The 24,260-nt window shown below is 47.9% G+C and overlaps 1 protein-coding gene across 1 annotated transcript in view; it reads left to right on the forward strand.

Moving 5' to 3' along the window:
• Positions 1-381: 381 nt before the first annotated feature.
• Npas2 (neuronal PAS domain protein 2) overlaps positions 382-24,260 on the forward strand; it is a gene marked incomplete in the record, with an annotated part of 80,274 nt that continues 56,395 nt past the window's right edge. Inside the window, 3 exon segments of the mRNA XM_013522756.1 lie at positions 382-408; positions 5,811-5,864; positions 23,015-23,163. Of these exon segments, the coding sequence (XP_013378210.1) occupies positions 5,833-5,864; positions 23,015-23,163 (181 nt within the window).

Here is a 24,260-nt window from a genome sequence, read left to right on the forward strand (position 1 = left end):
CAACACGTCTGAATTTGTTGTTTTTTGCTTTGTTTTTTGAGACAGGATCTCAGTGTATAGTTCAGGCTGGCCTTGAACTCACTATGAATCCCAGGCTAGCCTCGAACTCAAGGCGATCCTCCTACCTCAGCCTCGCAAGCGCTGGGATTACAGGCGTGTGCTACCACGCCTGGCAGGGCAGCTCTGAATTGGGGAACCCACCCAGCCTGTGTGGCAGTGGGTGAAGAGGAGCCCAGATGGGGTCTCGCTCCCTCTGTCCCGAGTCCGCATCTGTGGGCTGCGCTGTGTGCTGTCCCGCTGGGGGTGGTGCATCCAAATGAGTCAGCGGAGGATGACTGCGGCCACGCTCAGCCTGCAAACCTGGGATGAGAACTTGTCTTCTCAGAACTTGGCAGTGGCCAACAGCTGGTAAGACAACCAGTGGGCACTGCTGCCATCCAGGTTGCAGTGGTTTTCCCTCTAGTCAACAGCTCCTGCACAGTTTTTGCTTTGACTGAAGTCATGAGGCTATAATCGTACCATCAAATAGTCACAGGAGCTGTTGGCCTGGACCCGCCAAGCTTGCCCCACCATTTGTGAGAGTGAAAGTTCAGTGACCGTGGGGATTCAGAGAGAGGTTTGGCCCTGGCTGCTCCCTCCCTCCCTCCCTTCCTTTCTCCATCCCTTACACGTTTACTGAGCACCTGCTATGGCTGAGGATCTGAGCTGGACATCACAAGATGAGTGAAGATGCATTATGTTAATTTTGCCATCAGGGCAGCAGGGATCCTGGTTTTGAGTGGCTGCTGTGGACCAGGCTTTGTAAACCCACCACTGTCCTCCCAGGCCAGGACCTGTCGTTCCTTGGTGTAGAACCTCCAAAGGCTTTCTCTGCCACCCAAATGAAAAGCAAGACTGCAGCTGTCTCCCAAGGTGCTCACCTCACTTCTCACTCTGTCTCCCTGGCACAAATCTGCCAGCCACGCTGGCTCCTGGCTTCCCACGGGATGCTTGGGCAGGTCTCCTACTTCCTACGGGCACAGCTCCAATGGTGCCTTCCCCAGGAGGCCCTTCATGATACCCTAAAACACCAAAGCAAGACCCACCCCTCCACACCCCTGCCAACACCACACCTGCCCCATTCTCCTGCGCATCCCTGTTGTCCTGGCCCTCAGGAACCGTCTGCAGCAATGCTGAACCTCACACACGCAAGGCACAGTTCTCACTGCGTGGAACACTTTTAGTTGCCTCGACACAACTGGGAAGGAGAAGCAACTACAAAAAAATGCCACATTCACAGATCAGAGCCCCCAACACTGGTAACTTCCCCCAACTTCATCTCCAGGTGCACAAAAGCACAATCAAAATTGCAGCAGGCACCTTTACAGAAATTAGCGGGGTACTTGCAAGATTTGCATGAAAATGCGAAGACCCGAAATGGCCAGGGCAATCTGGAAAGGGGAGAGCAGCTTCGAGAGGCTCCTGCTACACTGAGGTCAACAACTGCTGTGACACTACAGGAATGAAGCCCCGGAATAAAAGCAGGCGGGCCAGGGGGCGGCAGAGTCGGGAAGGAAAACTTGGCTTAAACAGCTGGTAGTTACATCTTCTAGTGAAACACTCACTCTCATTCCACATCAAAGTCTTCACATCACAGGGAAAACTACCATCTGTGCTCTTTTTCAGATTAATAACTGGATTTACTGCTTTAAATTTAGATGGCTTTCACCTGTAAAAGGGTATCTGAAAGTTGAAGAAACACATATGACACATACTACATGGAAGCACAACTAACATACAGTGTCCAAGTAAGTTTATCACCCATCAGCCAGGTGACCAAGGCCCACAGCCACAGGGAGCAGTCACACTGCTAGCACAGTGGGACAGGAAGACCTCTCATTTGGGGTCTTGTCCCAACACCCACATGCCCAGACCCACCACGAGAAAAACGTCAGACAGCCCCAGACTGGGTGACATTCTGCAAACGCTTCTTAGAATCGCCAGGCTGCTCAACAGCTGGGCGGTCTGGGAACTAGCAAGACCAAGAAGAGGCTAAGGGGCCGTCACAGGAAAATGGCGTATGGTGTCACAAATGAGGACAGAGGAGGGATGTTGGATATTACCGTTTCTGTCTAGATGTCCCCCAAGAGCCTCGTGTTCGTATGGGGAGCTTGCGGATGGTGATTGGACTGCGGGGGCTCAGAGCTGACCTGGTATTAGGTCAAAAGAGGCAGCCACTGGGGGCGTGGCCTGGAAGGGCTCTCCCTCCCTGGTGCTTCCCTTCTCTCTCCACTTCCATCTGCCATAAAGGGAACAGCTCTCCTCCGCCCAGACCCCCTCGCCACTGCTGTGCTGCCTTGGAGCCAGCCAATGAGGACTGAAACTTCTGAGCCCAAATAAACACCTCCTTCCTTAAATTGTGGGTGTCAGGTATTCTGTCCAAGCAATGAGAGGACTAAGACATGAAGTAAAAACTAAGAAAATCTCAAGAAAGTATGGATTCTGCTCAGTAGCCGTGTGTCAGCGTAAGTAGTTCGTGCTCACTCGGCCCATGTGCCATCGGAGTGGAAGATACTGGTAAGAGCCGTGAGTGTGAGTGTTGGGAACTCGCTGCAGCCTTTGCATTTCCTTATAGGGAGGGAGAGAAAAAGAGGAGAGTACTTACTCCCATGTATCCCCTCCTGGCTGTGTCCCACAACCAAAAGCGTCCTCCCATCTCTGACACACTTTCAGGTTTAGGAAACCACCTCTCTCTCATTCTTAGCACTGCTGTTACCAGCCCTGGATGACAGCAGCACCCTTTGGTCGCCTCGTCCCTGCCCAGCCCTTTGCCATCAGCCCTTTGTACCCAGTCCTCCTGCCGGTATGCTCACGGTGCCCTCTGTTCCCTGTTGGGTCCCTGACTTGTGAGCCTTGTGAAAGCGGGACCCGGGGAGGGTACAGTGGCCTGGTTCCCTGTGGTTCACTCTGGGGTTAACCACATCAGCAGGTCACATCTCTGCTCCACACAGAGCCTCATCTCCTTCGTGTAAGCTCATTCTCCCTCGTCTGGCATTCTGTGGCCAAAAATAGCTACTCAAAAATGTTCCTCCTGGAAACTCTTATATACTTGAGTTATTAAACACTATCCTTCTTTGGCCTGAGCCTATAAACTTCTTAATATTCCTAAACTTCTCTGCTATCCCTCTAACCTTACCTCCTAGGTCTTCTTTTCCTCCTTTGGGTCCTTATTCGCCTTTGGTCCTCTCCAGCCCCTCCAGGGGGCAACTCACAATAAATGTATGGGGGCTGTGCCCATGTGTTCACAATGCCAAGAAATGGAAGCATCTCAGATGTCCTTCAAGAGACAAGTGAATAAAATGTGGTCTGTGCATATGGTGGAGTATCATTTAGCCTTCAAAAGGAAGGACATTCTGACACATGGAGAGCTGGATGAACACTGGGGACGTTGGACTGAGTGAAACAAGCCGGCCACAGTGGGACAAATGCTGTATGATGCCACTCGCATGAGGTATCTCGAGGCAGATCCGCAGTGACAGAGGGACATGATGGTTGCCAGGGGCCGGAGTGAGTGGGGAATGGAGAGCTACCAATTCGTGGATGGAGAGTTTCAGTTTTGCAAGACAGGGAGAGTCCTGTGGCCGCATGGCAGGGAAGGTTGCACAGCTGTGCCTACTAGCCTCTGGTTGGCGCCTGCCAGCGGGCTAACGTGTTGAGTTTCACTGTGTATATTTCACTGTAATATTTAAGTAAAATAAAAATACATGGGAAAGACATGGTGGTGACAAAACAAGATGCTGTGTGGTGCATCTGTGGCAGGTGCCACTGGGAGCTGAGACACCCCCTCTTCACGTGGGTACAGCTCAGCCAAATGGCTCAGTCAGGGCTCGAGTGGCCCGAAGAGCTGTGGGGCTAAGGGATGTCAACTAGGACAAAATGATGGCGACCAGAGAGCTGTGAGAAAGACCCAGATCTATGGGGCAGGCACCTGGGAGGGACTGGGAAGAAAGGAGGTGGGCATAGCCCACCCAGGATTCAAGCATTCAGGCAATGTCCAACGATGAGCAGATATAACTCTCAGAAGACTGGATTGATCAAGAATAGCTCCTAGTCACTGTTCAGTGTTTAGCCTATGACTAAGCAACTCCGTCACCCAAACAGGATCCCAGCACCTTGGGCCGGCCAGCCCTCTGTGAACTCGCTCTGTCCAGGGCTGCCCGTGACAGGGCTCATAGGGGAGCCTCACCCCTGCCTGGGGTGCTTGGGCAACCACCACTTCCCTGTGGGTGGAGCATCATGAATGAATGGACACCTTGTTTTCCATGTCATAACGTTGGAGCAGACTGCATCTGGAAGACGTTAAGCACTTGCCTGTTTCCAGATGTTAACCCCATTTTAAATGTGACACAGCTACTGAGCATGTCTTGTGAGTCTGTCCCCAGTACGCTGCCATATGCTGAGTGGGGTCTGTACGTGAACAGAGGCGACGCCTCCTATCCTGTGCATGTGGGTGATGAGAATCACAGACTGCATTATCTCAGAGCAACCTCCCTTACATTTTTACCTAAAGCTGGGCAGTAGCTCTATGGAGAGCACTTGCCTAGCATGCATAAGGCCTTTGTTCCATCCTCAGCACCACACACACACACACACACACACACACACGCATGCGCGTGCACACACACACACAAAATTATCTGCAACTTTAAATTTCTAGCACAATTACCAGTCCATTTGAATGCATGGGTTGGAAGATAGGACCTCAAATGCTCTGTGTTGAAAATGAAGCCAGGGTGATATAAGCTTCTCTGCTGTCCTACCCCATGCATCTCAGTCACTGCCACCTTTTGCCTGCAGTACCGCAAAGCCCTGGCCTCGTGACATCTGGGAATGCTTCTGCTTCATGTGCTGGGGACAGGTGGGGCTCTGGGAATCATGGGAATGAAAGCAGGAATCAAGCATGCTCTGTGGGGGACCCAATCCCGGTTGCATGGGAAAGAGGCGAAACTGAGTTATTGAGCCAAAGGGTCCTGGAGCTGCAGCTCAGATGGCAGAGGCTCTGGGCAGAGAGAGGCCCTGAGGACACGGGCAGCAAGAACATCTCTGAGTTATCACTTAATCTCCCATCTGTGAGCGCCGGTCCGAGCGTGTGTCCAGGTGAAGTGTGTGGATCACAGTCCTCTGGGGTAATTCCTCCTGCCACAGGGCACAGCCTTTGTGTATCTGAATAGGAAGATCATCACCTACACTCTATCCTTTAGGATGTCATAGTGACTGGTGTCCTGCCAGGGGGAATGAATGGCCTTGTGCAGTGTCACCAGCAGGTCACAGGCATCCACCAGGAGGAACCTGCTGGCCTCAGGCGTGAGACTTCTGGAGGCTGCTCCAGTGTGCCAAGTCTCCACAGTGCTTCTCAGAGTGTGTTCCAAGGGATCTCAAACTCCATGACAGCAAAACATTTCTTCCTAAGAACTGTTTGCTTTAAAAAAAAAAAAAAAAAAGGCAACCACAACAAAAATCCCTCCTCTCATGAGTGCACACTGGACTTTTCCAGAAGCCACTTGACATCTGATGACATCACCGCTGTGGCACCTAAGGGTAGAGTGCTTGTGTATCTACGGAACATTTCCCAACATGGACCCACGCACCCAGGGGCGCTTGGTACACTCTGAGGTACACACTGAGGGTGCAAAGGGGTGTCAGGACCAGAAAGTTGGAGAGCTGTGGGGCTAAGGGATGTCAACGAAGACAAAATGATGGCGACCAGAGAGCTGTGAGAAAGACCCAGACACAGACCATAATCATCCGTGTTTTTTGGTTTTGTTTTGCAGGAAAAACTGCCTAGAAAATCTAATGGATGAAGATGAGAAAGACAGAGCCAAGAGGTAAGCAGGAGTGGCACTCCCCACTCCACAGCGCCCTCAGGGTCTGTCTGGCTGCCAGATCTCATGAGCGCCGGTTCTGTTTACACCACTGCTGGGCTGCGTGTTCATACCCTGCTCTGGGACTCAGCTCCTCACTTTGCACAAAATCAGATTATCACTGTTACGGCCCTTCCTGAGCACGTGCAGACCACCCAGCCCAGTGCTGAGCACTTCCTACGCCTCCGGCCCCATGGATTGGGGTGTCAGCCTTTGCACCATGGTTGGGTGAACTGGAGATGCAAGCTAGGTAGTTGCCATGGTGGTAGTCTTAGAACCCTGTCCATTTCTATTCCCTCACTGGACATTTATTGAACATACAAGGGATAAGGAAGAGTCATGATGTTGACAATTTGAAGGTCAAGAATGCTGAATGTCACAACTGCCAACGACCCAAGTAGGCGGTTCCCGTGCTCAGCTCCGGGGAAACTGAGTAAGAGGCCTTCTGCCCATGCAGAGGGCACAGGAGAATGAAGAGATCGGGCAGCTGCTACACATCAGCAGGATCCAGGGCAACAGGCCAGCCCAGAGCTGGAGGCCCCTCTCATCCTAGACCTGGTGGACACAGGTCGCCTCCCTTCCTAGATCTAAATCTGCAACAAATCAGGGAGCCTGGGTTGTTTTAAATTCCCTCAATATTTCCTTAAAAAACAATCTAGAAGTGGAGGCACTGGCCAGTGGTGTGGACGGAGTCAGGTTGGTGTGGGAGAAGGACTAGGCCTGGGAACTTACTTCTATTTTTATCTGACTTTATTCTCACCTGATCTTTTCTATATGCTTGAAATCCCCACAATAAAAATTCAAACAAAGAAGGCGAGGGATGCCCAGCTTATTCCACACCACCAGACACCCGTGTTGCTTGGAACCCTGGCTCCCTGCTGCAATACCCTGCAAACTGCAGGTCACAGCCTGCAAAGGTGCCTGACCAATTTAGGCCCCAACAAGTCAGTGAACAGACCACAGCAGACCGGCCTGGAGACACGGACTCCTTCGCCCTCTCTCCAGCACACCTGGCTTCCCACACCTCTACCTGAGGTGCTTCTCCCTTGGTTCCCTCCAGGAAGCTACTGAAGAGTCCTGAGGGAGTGAATTTAGAATGCTTCCTGTGTCTGAGCCTCTGCCTGCTCACTGCACTGTGAGGACAGTCATGTCTGTCCTACCTTCTGCAGGGCTTGGTCGGGAATCAGCCACAAAATATGCCAAGCAGCTCCTTTTTAAGTGTTAACCACAACATGTGATTATACGACGAGGGAAAATAATGCTTTACCATAGCATATTTGCAGGCTGCTCTTAGCGGAGTAGCGCTGGCCAGCGTTCACTGACCGCATCTCGCGTGCCCTAACGCACACCCCACACTGAGCCATGCTCCCCCACGTGCACGGCCTCCTGTCTTCTCCCCTTGGAGGTGAATGTCAGAGTTGGTCTCCTTTTACAGATGAGGACAATAAGGCTCAGTGAGGGGGAGAAATTTGTCAGAGACCAGAAAAGTCTTGTGAGGCACAGAGGGGAAGTTAACTAGGGATTTCCTTAATGTTCTGCTATCACTGGACCTACTGGCACATACCCATAATCCCAACATTCAGGACACCTAGACAGGAGGACTGCCGTGAGTTCAAGGCCAGCCTGAACTACACAGTGAGACCCTGTATCAAAAAAAAACAAACAAAATACAAAAAAAGACTCTGCTCTTACCTCTCAAACTGTAAGAGATTTGCTCCATACAAGAAAAATTCAAGCCAGATATGGTGGTACATGCCTCTAATTCCAGTACTCGGAGGCTGAGGCAGGAGGACTACTGCAAATTCGAGGCCAGCCTGGGCTAGACAGTGAGTTCAAGCCCAGCCTCAACTGTATTGTGAAAGCCGTCTCAAAAAGACAAAAAAAAGAAAAGAAAAGAAAAGAAAATGGAAATAGAACAAATTCAGGTCTCTCTGGCAGACCCAGACTAAGACCTGCATTTTGATGTAACTTTGGAGTCAAAGGGAGTTTGGTTCTTGCCATCATCCCCTTTAATGCTTCCCCGCTAAGCCTCCATGGCCCCAACCTCTCCACTGCACTGCCTATCAGGAAGAGAGAACATTCATGATTAGGCACTCACACACTCAGCATTTGCCAGATACGTGTGTGTGCCAAAAACACCTTGGCCAAAAGCTCTAGAGATAAACCAGATTATATCCAGTGTACAGTTTGGATCTGGGGGTCCCCAAGACCCATCTGTTGGGAGATGGTGGAAGCTTTCATGGAGGCCTGCTAATGGGAAGTGAGGTCTCTGGGAGTGCCTCTTGACCCTGTATCTCATCCCTCTCTTTCTTCCCAGCCATCCTGTGGTGAGCAGGCCTCCTCTCATGCACCCCTGCCATGATGTCCTGGGCTGCCACAGGCCCAAAGCAACAGTGCCAAGTGACCATGGGCTGAAACCTGTGTAACTGCGAGCCAAAATAAGCCTTTCCTCCTTTTAAATTGATTTATGTCAGGTATTTGTCACAGCAATGAAAAGCAGACTACTGGGGTTTCTTTTCAGTCACTCTCAACCCCATTTTCTTTGGGCCATGAGCATATTCCCCCACATTAGTAAGTTGCCTGCTGATAAAACGAAACACCCACGGGTGGGTACTTATAAAGAAGAGAGATTTATTTGGCTCCCAGTTCTAGAGGTTCCAGGGCATGAGGCCAACAGTGGCTAGGCGCTGGGGTGGATCTCATGGCAGATGGCATCAGAGGGGGAACGCCTATGAGAGAAATCACAACACAGGCCAGGAAGCCAGAGAGGGAAGGGGCCTGCCTGCCACTTTCCACCGACTCCACTTCTTAAAGCCCACCCCTTTACATCACTACGTGGAGAACCAAGCATCCAACACATGAACACTTGGGGGGAACCACGCCCAAAGTGTAGCACTTCCCCCACCTAAGACATCTGAACACCACCCCTTGGTCAGTGCCAGTGTAGAAAGACCATTACCCCTCTCTCCTCCATCCTCAGATAGCCGGTGGGCTTGGGATTGTCCTTACTATCTACAGCTCCTTGCCAAAATGGCAGCACCAACACAGAAGCCTTCCTAAGACTCAGAGAGAGCAAACCAAACACGAGAGCAGCCCACTGTAAAGTTTCTACTGTGCAGGTTTTGTAGCAGCAACATGGGGGGCCCTCCCGCAGTCCCACTTAAGGCCTGGCATGCATTCACTCACACCATTTCATAAGATTAGAGATGTTCAACCTGAGGTCAGAACCTTCATAGTCTCCAAAAACATACTTTCTGTGAGGCCGGGCTTTGGAGCTGTGGGGCATCCATGGTGTGTTTGGGTTGACTGGTCTCATATTCTCAAGCAGCACACAGCTCCACTTTCTCCCATGAGCTCCCATGAAATTCTGGCGAGCATTCATCCAGTGCCTGTTGTGTGTTCACAACCATGTGCTGCTACTTGCAGGGAAGGCACAAAAGCGGAGTCCTGGTACCCTAGTGGGAAACAGGTTGACTAAGAGATATTCGGGATCCCTGGGTAGCAAGATCACAGTTCACCATTTTGTGTTCTGGTCACAAGCATGTCTTTGTCATTCTGATGTGATGTAGTGTTGTGGGGTGCACGCGTGCATATGTTCATGTTCCAGGAAGTGGCGCGGTATAGCAGGAAGTGCAAAGGCTTAGACAGAATCAGACACACTTGGCTTGAGCTTTTGTCTGGGTTACCGCCTATTCTTGGACAAGCCACTAAACATCTCTTAGCCTCAGATTCTTCTTTTGAAACATGGGGACAATGACAGCGGCAGCTTCCTGTGTCAGTGCAAGAATCCAGTTCAGCTGTGTATGAGCACTGGGGACCATGCTGAGGCCTGTGGACACTCACAGTGACTCTCCAGTCCTATAATACCCCTCGGAATTTACTACATTTTTCTTACCGTTATCATTATTATTTACAATTGAGAAGCCCAAGGCTCAGGGAGCTCATAGCCAGTCAGTGGCAGGCAGGGCTTCTGATTTGAGCACCAGATTTCCAGTGCTGGGCTCCTAACAACCAACAAGGTCAGTACGTGGTGATAGGAATCCTTGCTTCCCAAAGAAGCTGAGTTTCTGCAGGTTTGCAGTCATAAAATCAGCTGATTCTGCTTCTTGGCGTAAATAAGCTCCTCCTGGCTGAGAAGAATCTGCAGTTTGCTGGCTTCCTCTATGACCCAGTATTAAAGGAATTTGTAACCTCCTCTCTCCAGGAAGCTGTTACCATAGCCCGTGCATTCAGTGGAGGGTGGGAGGTGAGTTTCTGGCAAAAAGTCAAGGATGTCTGGCAAGATTAGTTGATTCGTGGGGTTCTCAATGGAGTGAATGCTGGTTCTGAAACACATGCTAAACCTTTTTTTATCCTTTGACCCCAATCCTTAGTCTCAACATGGATAAAATGGTGCAGGCAGGAGCTGGGACACATCAGGCAAGAGCTGCACCTGCCACGGAGCACAGGGACTGAGGCAGAGGCAAGGTGTCTGCCACCTGGAGGCGGGGTGTTTCTTCCAGTCCCCCAGGTAGAGGGGGAGCAGACGGGGTAGTTTGTTGATGTGGACCAAGGACTAGCCCAGCCCCTCTGCATGTGTTAACTAAGGCTCAAAGAGGACACATGCCACTGGCCTGCCTTCTGATGTTAGCAAGTCAGGAAGCCATTCACAAAAACAAGGGCAAAGGAGGAAACACCCCTGAAAAGGCTGTGTTACCCAAAGCAAGCACAGGATCAAAACGCGTAAGGTCCTCCTCCTCAGCCTTCTGCTTGCGCAGAAGGCCAGGGACCAAACTCATTCATTGATACCATTTTATTTCTGTGAGTCCATGTTTGCAGTACCTAGTGATTACGTTCTTTGTGGCGAGTTGGTACCTGTTGTAACACATAATAAGTCTGTTCTCATCCCCTTCCCTTCTCCCTCTCCCCTCCCTTCATCTCTCAGTTCCCTTCCCATTTGCAAAAGTTCTGTCCCTCCATTTCCTACTATCTTTTGTTTTGCTCTTTCATTTATTTATACTTTGGGTTTCTTGTATAAAAGAAACCATGTGATACTTAAACCTTTGATTTATTTAACATTATGGTCTCAAGGTGCATCCATTTTCCTACAAATGACTCAAATCTGTCCTTCTCTATGGCATCATAGTACTCCATTATACACACATGCCACATTTTCTTTACCCATTTATCTGTTGATGGACAGACATATAGGCTGTTTCCAAGATTTAGCTATTATGAATTGTGCTGCTATAAACATAGATGTGCATGAATCACTATGATATGATGTTTAAGTCTTTCGGAAAGATATCTAGAAGGGGATAGCTGGGTGGAATGGAATTTCTATTTTAGCTTTCTGAGGAGTCTGCATGCTGACTTCCATAGTCATTGTACGAGTCCACATTCCCACCAACAATGAAACAGGGTTCTTTCTCCCCCAAAGCCTCTCCAGCACTTATTACTTGATGATGTTCACCCTCTCTGGTGTAAGATGGAGTCTCAGTGTTGTTGTAATTTGCATTTCTATAGTGGCCACACCTGTTGAGCAGTTTTGTTCATGTATTTTTTGGCCATTTGAACCTCGGGTGTAAATTCTCTAGGTCTGAAAGGGCAGGTCCCGCCGTGACTGGCATGGCCAGCTTGAAGGACCTCTAGTCCATGCATGATTGCAGAGTGCCCAGCATGTGAGCCCTGTGCCCTGCTCTCAATGACCCCACTGGATCCAGCTGTCCTCATTCTGCTGAAGTTTTCTCCTAGACTCTGGATTGGGTCTGGCGTATGTGTATCACCTAGGCTCAGCACGGGGGAAATGGCAGGAAGAAATGTTGTGGCTTCTGCTTTGCTTGTGTTGGTGGTGATTAAGGTAGAAACTGGCATCTCAAGGACAGGGGAGGTCACAGGACATGCATCACCCTGTAATTTCCAGGTGAGTGATTCTGATCTCACAACTAAGGGAAAAGTAGGAGTGTGCTTGCAGGCAGATGCTAACCCTTCCTGGGCCCAGTGGGTGGAGAACAGAAAAGGGGCCACCCTTGACTGGGGCTTTTGGCTTCTCCCTGCTGGTGTCTGCTGCATGGTTGAGATCTGTTGTCACAGGAGAAATATGTGCCTGGCAGGCTTAGGAACTTGGGACTTCTCAGCTCAGACAGACCCAGACCCTCTCTGGGGGCATCTCAAGCAAGAGGTACTTGACTAAAAACCTGTTTGCTAACTTCATCAACTGCAAAGGCAGAAAGGCCCATCAGAGGTCCACCATGTTGAACACGCTGCCTTTCTGTACAAAAGGCTAAATATTCCTTTTAGGATTTGGGTGATGAGTTGCTAAGGCTCCCGCTCCAGTTAAAAGCTGCCTGTGTGACAGTTAACTAAGAGTCACTGTGAAACGAGGCCAGCTTCCCACTGGGACCCAGACATCTTCTGATTACAGTGCTTAAGAGTAAAGATGTTCCCGTGACCTCTCAGGGGGAAAGAGCAGCCTCAGCTGCTTGCGGTCACCCCCAGATGCGCGCCAGGTCTCCATTGCGAGCTCACTAGTGCTCCCCCGGCACCAGCCTGACTGACCCATCTCACTCCCTGTCGGGGCACTTTTCTCCCCAGATACCCAGATGACGTCTTGTTCCAAACTGCTGAAGGCCCTAAGCTCAGTGGTGCCCCCAAATCCCGCTGCCTCTGTGTGCAGGACACGAGATGTGCGCCTGTCCCCAGAACCCAGGCCCGGCCAAGAAGCAGACTGTGTTGACCCCTGGTGGACCTTGCTTTACATCCAAGTCGCTCAGAAAGTATTTGGGGAGTGCTATTCCCAGGAAATGCTCCCCACACGAATTTGGACAGGGCTGTTTACTATTTCTTCCTTTTGGAGCATCTCAGGACTCCTTACCACATTAAAGGTGCTAAAACTACAGCTACCAAATAGACAAGTCTATTCCATTGTATGCAATCCTGCCACTTAAAACATATCAAGGCGGGACCTATAGTACAGGCCTGTAATTCTAGCACTCTGGGAGGCTGAAGTTCAAATCCAGCCTGGGCAACTAAGCAGGACCCTATCTCAAAATTTTTTTAAAAAATTTAAAGGGCTCAAAATGTTGATCAATGCAAAGGCCCTGGATTCAATCCCCAGTACTGGGGACAGGGGAAGGGGACCTCACCTGTCGGGAACAACAAAAAAACCTTCTCTGGCCATGGTCCCTCTCCTTTCTCAAAGTAATTCTTCATGATTTTCCACAAGAGACCCTTGACCCACGCTGTCTTGTACAACAGGTAGACTGACTTTATTCCTATCATTTTTGTGTATTTTCTTGTATATAAAAATGGCAAAGCAATATTTGAAAAATCCTGAAATATTTAAAGAAGCAAAGATCATATATAAGCACACCACCTAGAGATAGCTGCTATTAATATTTTGGTATAATTCCCATCAACCCTTTTTCTACATTTTTATGCAGTTTTAACAGGAATGCTCTTTGTTTGTGTGGATGACCACGCTTTAATTTATTTTCCAAGAAATCTCACCTTTGTGCACAGGACTGTCTGACCATACAGCATGCTTCAAATTTATTTCACCCCTTTGGGGCACTGTACACCACAGATGCCTCTTCAAACACTGCCACAGAAGAATTCAGCTCCCTTCGACAACCATCCCCTTCACGTCAGGCAGTGTGAAGACTGCAAAGGAAGGATTAGGCCTAGGCTGACAGGTTCACTTGGCTTAGTTTATAAAACACAGATTTGAGAGGCTCAGAAATGCACTCTTATAAGTTCTTCTGCCTATACCATGGCCCTGTCACCCCAGGTAAGATACGCCAGAACTCCCAGTCTGGAATCAAACTCAGGCATCTTTATTGTAGACACAGTTCTGGGTACTTGATACTGTATTACAACCCATCCCAACACTTCCGGGATTGAAAGCAGGCACCTTCACTGCTAGGGTGCAGCACTGGGCCTCCCAGAGCTGGGTTTATTATAAGCTGGGCAAACTACAGTGAAGGTTTATCATGACTGCTTCCTTATGACATTTTTTTAAAAGTCAGCTCATGCCAGAATGACACACTTATGTTCTGCAAAAATTTCCCAAAAGTGCTCCCTAGATGTCTCTTGGAACTACTGCCCTGCTTATCACTACTCTTTCCTGAAGAAGGGTCGTCTGCACAGCCTCTGCCACCATGCTTGTGGAATCTATGAACCTTCTGATTCTACTGGGTTTTTTATAGCCCTCTTAAAAGGGGTATGGAAAAGGACAAAGGATTTCTGGGTTTGGATAACATGAAGTCAGCTGCTTCCTCCTGTCCACCAAACTGAATGTGCTTATAAATCTAGGCAGAATACAGGGAACAGCTTTTCAAAGTCCCTGAAGCATACATAATATGGAGCAGATTGAAAAGCACCAGGTTTTGAAGCCCCACTAAAAAAAGCAGTGAGTTGATTACCTGTTCCCTTCCAGTGTGCCCTAGCTTCCAGTGTGCCCCAGCCTAGATTCAGAGCAGCCACAGCCAGAAATGAGCACCTGCAAGGGCAGAGAAAGGACCAGGAGAAGCCCACTAGGATTGGCTGGTTGAGAGGGAAACAGGGTCTCCTGATGCTCAGATTGAGTAAGGGGAAATCTGCGGTGTTTTGTCCTTTTCTCCATATTCCTGCACCCCTAAGCAACTCTCTAACACCAGGAGCACAGGTAGACAGTGGCAATGGGGACCCATATGGGACCTCAAGTGCTGGTGGAGGAAAACCCCTCTCTAATCCAAGTTGCTGCAGTTCTAAGAGGGTGGTGAAACCCTATTGTTTTTCTTCCCCTCTCTTTGTATCTTCCTACCACTTAGCCCAAAATAAAGGTGTAGATGCAGGAAGCATGAGATAGAGAGAGCAGGCTAAATAAAGAGCTTTTGGGCCAAAGGATTGAAAGGGAGCCCTGGGAAGCAGAAGTTTGGGGAAGCTCTCATAGAAGGAAGAGACCCTGTGAAGTTTGTTGTTAACTCCTTGGCTGACCCCCAAGTGAGGTATGCATAGCTCTGACCATGAGCAGACTTTCAGGTCTGAACTTGAGCAGAAACCACCAGTCAGGGTGGAGGACTAGTCATATGGGAGTGGCCTAAACAGCACTGTGGATTCCTCACCAGAAACCACGAAAGCCTTCTATTGCTAGCACAATATTTTTTAAATGTTAAAAGAAAGGAACTGTTAACCCAGAACTCTATACCTAGTGAGAATATCCTTCAGGAATGAAAGTAAAGTGAAGATTTAGATTATGAGGACTCAAAGAAAAATAACAGAAATAGCAAAATACTCTAAGTGGGCTCTGAAAAGAGAAGTTTTGTGTATTATAAGCCCTGCAGTTAATATGAACACTGAATAAAGATGGGGAAAGTCAGATAAAATGAAATACTAAAAAAAGTTTAAATTACCCAAAAAAGACAAGAAAATGGAAATAGGAACAACCAAAACACAAACAGTGAACAAACAGAAATCAGATTATAAAATGCTATTCTTTAAGCCCAAATATACAAATACATTAAATGTAAATGGTATAAATATGCCAACTAAAAGAAATTGTCAAAGTGGGTTTTTTAAATGGCCTACATACATGCTGTTACAACACACTCGCCTGAAATATCATAACAGAGGTAGGTTAAAAGTGAAGCTATAGCTGGGGGGATCACACCTGTGATCCCAGCACTCAGAAGGCTGAGGCAGGAGGATCAGTGCAAGTTCAAGGCCAGCCTGGGCTACATAGTGGCCAGCCTATACTAGATAGTTAGACTTGGCTCAAAAAGGCAAAAATAATAATAATAATGCTATAGAAAATTATTTACCACGCAAGTAGTAATTAAAAGAAAGCCAGAAAAGCTGTTACTATAAAAAAGCAGGCTGTAGAGCAAAGTACAGGGAGTAGTAATAGATAATGCTAGAAGATTGACTTAACAAGACAAACAAGTCTACCTGGATGTACACCTAAAAACAGCCGCAAAATACATGAAGCACAGCCTGAAGATGTGAGATGTATCTTTAATATACCCCTTAGAAGAAGTAGAACAAAATTCAGCAAGGATATAGAACATCTGCAAACCAACAGAATCTCAATATAGAGAACAGTCCAGTCAACAATATCAGAATACCCAGATTTTCAAGTACAATTTTGAACATTTACCAAGATAGAACAATTTACCAAGAACATTTACCAAGATAGAACAATTGTTGTTTCATAAAACAAATGTACAGAAATATAAATGAACCAAAATTAAATGAGAAGCAAGAAGATAGCAGGGAAAAAAATCTCCAAAACTTGGAAATTCAACAACAAACTTTTAAGTCATCCTTAGACCAAAGAGAAAGCTTCAAGAAATATTTTCAAACATTTCTTAACTGAATGAAAGTGAAAATACATTTTAAAATTTGTGGACCACAACTAATGCAGTGCGTAGATGGAATTTACAGTATTAAATGCCCATATTAGAAAAAAGATTTCAAATCAATGACCAAACTTCCACCTTAAAAAACTAAAAATGAAAGAGCAAAATAAACTCACAGCAAGAATAAGAATTCAAATAATAGACAAAAGGACATAAATCAATAGGACTGAAAATGGAAAAATCGAAACAAAAAAAGGTTCTTTGAAAAAATAAATTGATAGACCTATTTAGAGAGATGAAAAAGACAAAAATTGCCAATGCAAGAATGGCACAGGAGATATCACTACATAACTCTAATACATTAAAAGGACCATTAAAAAATGCTCTGATCAGTTGCATCCACATAAATTCAAGAACTTAGGTCAGATGGGCTTGTTAAAGGCCATAAACTACCAAACTCACCTAACATAAAATAGCATCAAGAGCCCTATATCTAATGAATTGTAGTTAAAAACCCGAACAGGAAACCTCCAAACTCAGATTATTGCATTGGTGAATTGTGCCAAAGAGTGAAAGAAAATCACCGTTTTATGCAGTCTTTGAGAAGGAAGTACTTTCCAACCAGCTTTGTCCTGACAAAAACAGTATGAGAAAAGAAAACTAAAGACCCATATCCCCTGGAAAAACAGACGCAAGACCCGTCAACGTAACTTTGGTAAATCGCATATATACCACTTCCCACTCGCCTGCTTCTTGGAGCTGCCATTTCCGGCCCAGGCTGCTTCTGGGAGCTTCTACTTCCGGTCCGCCTACTTCTGGAACGTTCTTTCTCTGCCTTGCCTCAGACGCTCACTTCGCCTCAGCCTCTGCCCGGACGCAGACCTTGGCCGCTGCCTCGGCCACCCTGGGGGCACCACAAGGACCTCGCCGCCTCCCTGCTCGCGCCCACTTCGCGGCCCTCACCGTCCTCGCCTTCGTCGCCCTCGCTGCGCCCGCCATGGCCGCCGCGCCCTCGCGCGTCCGCCAGAACTACCACGCCGAGTGCGAGGCCGCGGTCAACGTGCAGGCCCAGCTGCAGCTCCACGCCTCCCACATGTACCTGTCCATGGCCGTCTACTGCGAGCGCTTCGACGTGGGCCTGCAGCCGCTGGCGCGCTACTTCCTGCGCCGCTCGCACCAGTGGCGGGAGCTGGCGGAGCAGCTCATGCGCATGCAGACGGAGCGCGGCGGCAGCGTCGTCCTCCGCCACATCGCGCAGCCCCGCAGCGACGACTGGCGCGGCGGCGCGCAGGCCGTGGAGTGCGCCTTCCACCTGGAGGACACCCTGCGCCAGAGCCTCCAGGAGCTGCGCCGCCTGGCGGCCGGCAGGGGCGACCCCCACCTGTGCGCCTTCCTGCTGCGCCACTACCTGCGGCCGCAGGCCCGGGTGCTGGAGGAGCTGGGCGCGTGCCTGAGCGACCTGCGCAGGCTGGGGCCCCGCATGGAGGGCCTGGCGCCCGGCGCGTTCTGCAGGCTCGGCCGGGATGACGGCGGCAAGGAGGACTGAGCGTGGACTGTCCGCAGGGTGGGAGGTTCTCCCCGTCACCGGGCAGGGTGTGCAGCTCCTCTAACACCGCGTTCCTTTCAGCTCTTTGCTTTCTGTTAGACTCCTGCTTCCAGTGTAAACTTACTTGGTTCTTAATGCAAAAAAAAAAAAAAAAAAAAGTTTCTGGTGAACCAGTTAGAGAAACTTGGAGGTAGGCTATTCCCTTATTCTTCCAGCATGTTAAAAGTCAGTGACAATTTATAGTAAAGAAACGGATAGGAATTTAGAGGACAGAGTTCCTGGCTTTATGTCTTAATGGAGTAAGGAGATAGACATTGACACACGCTGTAATGCACTATGGTGAATGTTTTAATAAAAAGCATGGATAAAATACCACGGGCTGTGATTCTCATTCTGGCACGGGTCTCCAGAGATTACGTCGCAGGTTAGCAGCCTAAGGAACAGCGAATAGGAGGATGGTACATAGAGATCTTCTCCTTTGAAGGAGAGATTTTTAAGTAAAAAGAAACAATGCTTCCGAAAAAACTATCAGAAAAATATTTGTTCAGGGGTAAAATCTTCTAGAAAATATGAATTCGAGGTCTCAAGACCTTCTGTTTGGATGTGCCGCTTCTATATCTTCGTGTGTTCTTCACCAAAGAAGTAGGGAGCCTCACAAAAGCAGGGAACTGCAGGCATGGAGCCCTGGCCATCACTGTGCTCCTGTCTCTATAGATGGGGATGGGGGGCTCTCAGCACAATGTCTACCTCTCCCTCCCACCAGTGGCCTGCCCACTTTATATCTCATTAAGCAATTCAACCATATCTTAGACCCCAAGAAAGTGATCAGAGTGAAGCACTGATGTGCCCCATTAATCATTAATCTCTCCCCCCATCCTCAGGATTATTGTGGTGGGACGGTATTTAAGTGGGGGTAGGGGTGAGGCCCAGGAGAGTCTGCCTGAGCTTCACTGAGCTGGAGTGAACAAAAGGGTGGGGTGCTCCCCGGGCTAGCTGCTGAGCTAGAAATAGCACATGCACAGAACCAAACACACCCTCCAGAAAACCTCATAAGAAATGAGTTGTTAAGCTGAGAGGAACTTTTATATGAACAGTAAAAAACAAATCTAGGTGAACCATGCTAGAAGAAATCCAGCTAATTTAACAATCTTGCCATTCTACAGAAAGTATTAAAAATAACACAAGGGAAGGCTCAGTCAGTTTGCAGCCCCAAACATTAGGAAAAGTGGTACTAGAATGTATGATAGGACAGTAGTGATTAAAAATAATAATGTTCTAGATTTCTTATTTTGTTTGTCAGATTTTTTAAACTCTATATTGACTTTGCATAATTATGTGATTATAAAAATAAAACACATATATAATATATATAACAGTTTGAATGGGCCAAAAATAGTCCAGCTTCTTGTGCACCATAAGGAAAGAAATGCCAAGCATACACCTTGTAATAAGTAGTAAGTAGCTATGTTTATTGAAGACCACGAGACAGTAGCACCAGGAACAGGGTGAAGGGCAAACGGAAGGACAGCAACCCTCAGGGAGTACTCACACAATTCAGGCTTCCAGTATTTAAAGGGTCAGGCACTGCTAACTCAGGTGCCTCCCATTGTGGTCAGACACTTCTAACTCCAGCTGGCTCCCATTCTGTCATTTACTGGTATGGATGACATCATGACCTCCTGAGCACAAACGTGGGCAATTATTAGAGTGCTGTTGGGTTTGTAGTTGAATGAAAGGAAGGAAATCGCTCCCTTAACTTTTCTGTTTCTAACTGCATTGTATATATATTGTTACAGATGGTATCCACACAACCAGTGCCAGCCTTCCCAAGACCCCCAGTGATGGGCACTTCAGCAAAGTGTGACCCCTGCCTTCAAAAATCAAAGGGTGGGCTGGGCGTGGTGGCACACACCTGTGATCCCAGCACCGGGAAGGTTGAGGCAGGAGGATTGCTGTGAGTTCAAGGCCAGCCTGGGCTACAAAGTGAGTTCAAGGCCAGTCTGGACTGCATAGCAAAATCCTGTCTCAAAAAAGACAAAAAGAAAAAAAAATCAGGGTGAGGTTTACAAGGCTGTGTGTTTAACACACAAGCATGCTCTCTTTCTTCCTTCCTCCCTGCCTTCCTTTCTTCCTCTTTTTCCTCTGTCTTAAACTCAAGTAGGAGGGCCGGGGATATAGCTCAGTGGTACAAGTGCCTGCCTGGCAAGCACAAGGTTCTGAGTTCAATTCCCAGTGCAAAAATTAAAAAAAAAAAAAAAAAAAAAAAACCTCAAGTAGGAGACAAACAACCCAGTTAAAAAATAGGCAGAAGATTTTCACATACAATTCACAAAAGGAGATATATGAACGGCTATTAATTGTGCAAAAAGATGTTCAATATTGCTGGTCATCAGAAAAAGGAAAATTCAAACCACTGTAAGACAACACTTCAATGGCTAAAGAATGCAGGACAACAGTCCCAAGTGTTGACAAGGATTGTTACAATCTGGACTCTCATCTATTGTCTGTCAGAATGAAAACCAGCCATAGCCAACTTTGTGTGACAGGGTGGCAGCGTCTTGGATATCAAACACACACTGAGCACGTGTCTGAGCAACGTCGTGCCTCTGTATTTACCCCAGAGAAGGGAATGCCTGTCTATGCAGCAACACACGCATACATACTCGTTAATCCTCTCAGCAAGAAACCACCAAAGAGTTGCAGCATATTCACACATGGGATACTGATCAGCAGAAAAGCAAACGAAATATTAGTATGTGCAACAAGTGGATGAATCTTAAAAGCTTCATGTAAAAGATAGTCAAAGATTATACATATGTGATTCCATTTATGTGAAATTCTAGAGAAGGCAGCACTAGGTAGCTGCAGTTGGAATCAACAAGAGGCAGGCAGAGGCCCTTTAGAGGAAAGGAATTGTATATCTTGCTTTGGTGGGGTTTGTGTAATTACCAGAATTCACCAAACTGTACCCTTAAAGGGGATGAATTTTCCAGAACACAAATGATGCCTTTTTAAAAAAAAAAAAAAAAATCCCACAAGCTGGTTGTTTAAGCGCCTTTCAACCTGTTGTCCCCTCAGCACTGGCATGAGCAGACCTCATTATTGGAAATAAGGTCAGCCCAGGCTCTTGGCTTCCTTTAACTCAGAGCTGCGGATCCAACTGACATTGACCGATTTCCAGTGGGTTCCACGGTGCGTCCCAGGCGGAGGCTGATGGAAACAAGCTTGTGTTTCTGTCGCTAATGATAGGAGCTTCATCGAATTCTCTGCCAGGCCATGTTGGTTGTCATTGCACCCATTGAAGCCAAGAACAGAGCAATAATGAGCTGGGTGTTATCAGCTCACAAATAATTTATAATAGGCAAACTAGGACAGGAACAGAGCTTTTTTTGGCTAAGGAGGTTGCATGTCACTCTTTAAAATCTAGGCCAAAAAATTATTTATAATGCATAGACAGTCGCTCAGAAAGTGAAAGGTTCCTTTCTTCTCTCTCTTCTCTTTGAATACTGTACCTTTTACCCTGAGCTAGCAGTGAGGGCCTCAGCAGCTCCCCGCCACACCTGCCACAGCCTGTGATGTGAAGCAGCTTGGCTAGAAGCAAAGCCTTTGCAGAAACCCCTCAATCCCAAACCCAAGAACCAGTAGGAAGAAAGCAGAAGAGAAGAGAAAAGGCAGACCCTCAGGAGAGACTAGTGACCATGCACTTGTGGTGGGCTTTGAACAACTGCTCATACATGATCAGGAAACAGCTTAGAGTGACAGAAGCCAGTGTAAGAGGGTTTGTAAATGGGTGTATTGAAATAAAGACACGCTGTGTTATGGTCAGAAGCAAGCAGCAGAAACACCCATTGTGATATTTAGGTAAAGAATATTGTGGTGTATCCCTTGTTCCTAAGGGCTGTTTGGGGAAGCAGGGTCTTCCCTGATACCGATGCTTATAGACATGGATTCCTGCCCCAAAGGAGGACAACCACAGTCACCTGCATCTGCCATCCTGACCGCACACTGGCCAGCATCCCCCTAGGAGGAGTCAGCTCCCCAAAAACCTTGACTGTAGGGCCTGAGCTGCCTGACTAGCAGACTGACCCTGTAGGCAGCTCTACCATGGTGGTCCCCGTTCCCTCTTCTGGGGCTGGTTTTCTAGGACAAGTCCATCTTGGGCGTACTCAGGAGGAGTGGGACAGCTTTTTCAGCCCTGGGTCCCCTCAGAATAGGCTGGTGATTGACAAAGTGGATTTAATGTGTTGCTAAGAACCATGGTCCGTGAGCAGCACTGCCTCCGGTGCCTCCTCCATCACTGGGTCTGGTTCAGTTGTGTTAGAGCTCTGACTCCCTGCCTGATGCCTGTGGACCTTGAGGTTCCTTAGAGGCACCTAAGGAAGGTCCCTCCCCTCAAACTAAGCCACTTCACTTTCATCTCTTCTAAAGGTGGGATGACACTTTTTTTACATAGACTTCATACTTTATTAGAGTACTTAAGGGTCACTGCAAAATTGAATGATAGGTACAGAGATTTCCCGCATACCCTGTGCCCTGTGGATGCACAGCCAGTCTTCAGTTGCACTGTTGTGGCTGCCTTGAGGTTCTGAATTGATTTAAAGCATCTACCTATCATGGTCATTTTGACTTTGGGGAAGAGCTAGAAGTCGTACGGTGCCAGATCCAGTGAATAAGATGGATATCTTCTTCACAGCGTCATGTGTTCACAAGGCTGCCTTTCCATTAGGTGACACAGCAGCATTCTCTGTATTTTTTTTATCACATCTGGTAAAGACACTCATGAAAGAGGACTTGCAGAGCTGCTTCAGAAAGGGGCAAAAACAATGGGATAAGTGTATTTGCAGTGGAGGAGGGTTTTGAGGGGGATTCATGGTGATGTGCCTTTTCCTGTAATAAATCTTATTATTTTTAATTTAAACATGGACTGTTTTTTTGCTCACACCATATAGTTGGGATGAAATAGTACATGGCTTTTTCAGTGTGGCCTTTTCAACCTACTGATAAGCATTTGAGTTTGTTCCACATTTTAAAAGTTCTGTCGCCCCTCTCAGCAATGCGACAGCTGCACACAGGGCCAAATCCCTCAGCCCTGGGTCTGTAAGTCTAGCACATTTTTGTTCCCCACTGCTCAGCTCTGATACCTGGCAGATGTCCCTTCCTGAAAATCTTTGCTAAGGCGAGCTGGGTAGAAGGAGTGCAGACAGAAAGCACCTGTTTTCTTCAAGGCCTTAATGAAGCACCTGTGTTTCCAGAGCTTCGAGAAACAAGTCTGAGAAGAAGCGTCGGGACCAGTTCAATGTGCTCATCAAAGAGCTCAGCTCCATGCTGCCCGGGAACACGCGCAAGATGGACAAGACCACCGTGCTGGAGAAGGTCATCGGCTTCCTGCAGAAACACAATGGTAAAGGCCACACTGCTCTCTTTTCTGCCCCCGCCCCCGCTTTCCTGTAGGTAGCATCGTCAGGCCAGGCCTCCTGGACACTCTCCCCTGTTACTCCTGGGCTTCCCTTTCCAAGGCCCCCACCCTCCATGGCAGCCTTATGCCCAACAAGCTGGGGCAAGGACACTGCCCTCCCAGCTTATCTACTTAGCCAGTGGACTTCAGAACAGCTCTAGCTGGAACAGGTGGCATTCCCAGTGGGTGGGTCTTTGTCAAGAATCCCTGGGGCAGGGAAGCATTAAAACCCAAGTCAAAACCAGCACGGCTGGGCATGCCTATAATCCCAGCACTCTGGGAGGCTGAGGCAAAAGGATCAAAGGTTCAAGCCCAGCCTGGGCAACTTAGCAAGACCCTGTCTCAAGAGAAAAAATAAAAAATGGCTGGGAGGTAGCTCAGTGTGAAGACCCAGGGTTCAACCTCCATTTTTCTCCCCCACACACTCAAAAACAACAACAACAAAAATCCAGGTCAAGAAATGGAAGCTTCAGGCTGAGGAGTTAGCTCGGCAGCACACACCTGCCTGGCAAGCACAAGGTCCTGAGTTCAATTCCTGGTGCCAAAAAAAAAAAAAAAAAAATTGCAAGCTTCCCAGGGTTTTCCTTTCCTATCCACTTTTGCTTTTACCAAATGGCACGTCTATTCTGACTTCCTCTACCATAGGAAGGTTTTGCCTCTTAGGGTCTGACAGCTGGAAGAATGCATTTTGCCTGTAATGCCTGTGAGAATCTTCCATATTCTTCCAGCCCTCTGGCTCGTTCATGTTCCTGGGTAGATACTGTCCCATCACACAAAGCTTCCCCTGAAGCCAGCCTTGAACTTGTGTCCTTCTCAGATCCCCCATTTCCTTTTTACTCTCTTTGAACCCTTTCACCTCACTGTCCTGATCTCGCCTACCCTGCCACTCACCTTGCTTAGTACAAAAAAAATGTTTAAATGCTGAAGAATATTTGAGAGCATTTGGGAGCTATTAACAAGCAGAAAGATAAGAATTCTTTTTGCCTTAACCAAGACACCAAACATAATAGTCAAAATGTCAGAATTATTGAGGAAGTAATTAC

This window comes from Chinchilla lanigera, unplaced genomic scaffold (assembly GCF_000276665.1).
Source record: "Chinchilla lanigera isolate Chin_1 unplaced genomic scaffold, ChiLan1.0 scaffold00069, whole genome shotgun sequence".
Lineage (NCBI taxonomy): Eukaryota > Metazoa > Chordata > Mammalia > Rodentia > Chinchillidae > Chinchilla > Chinchilla lanigera.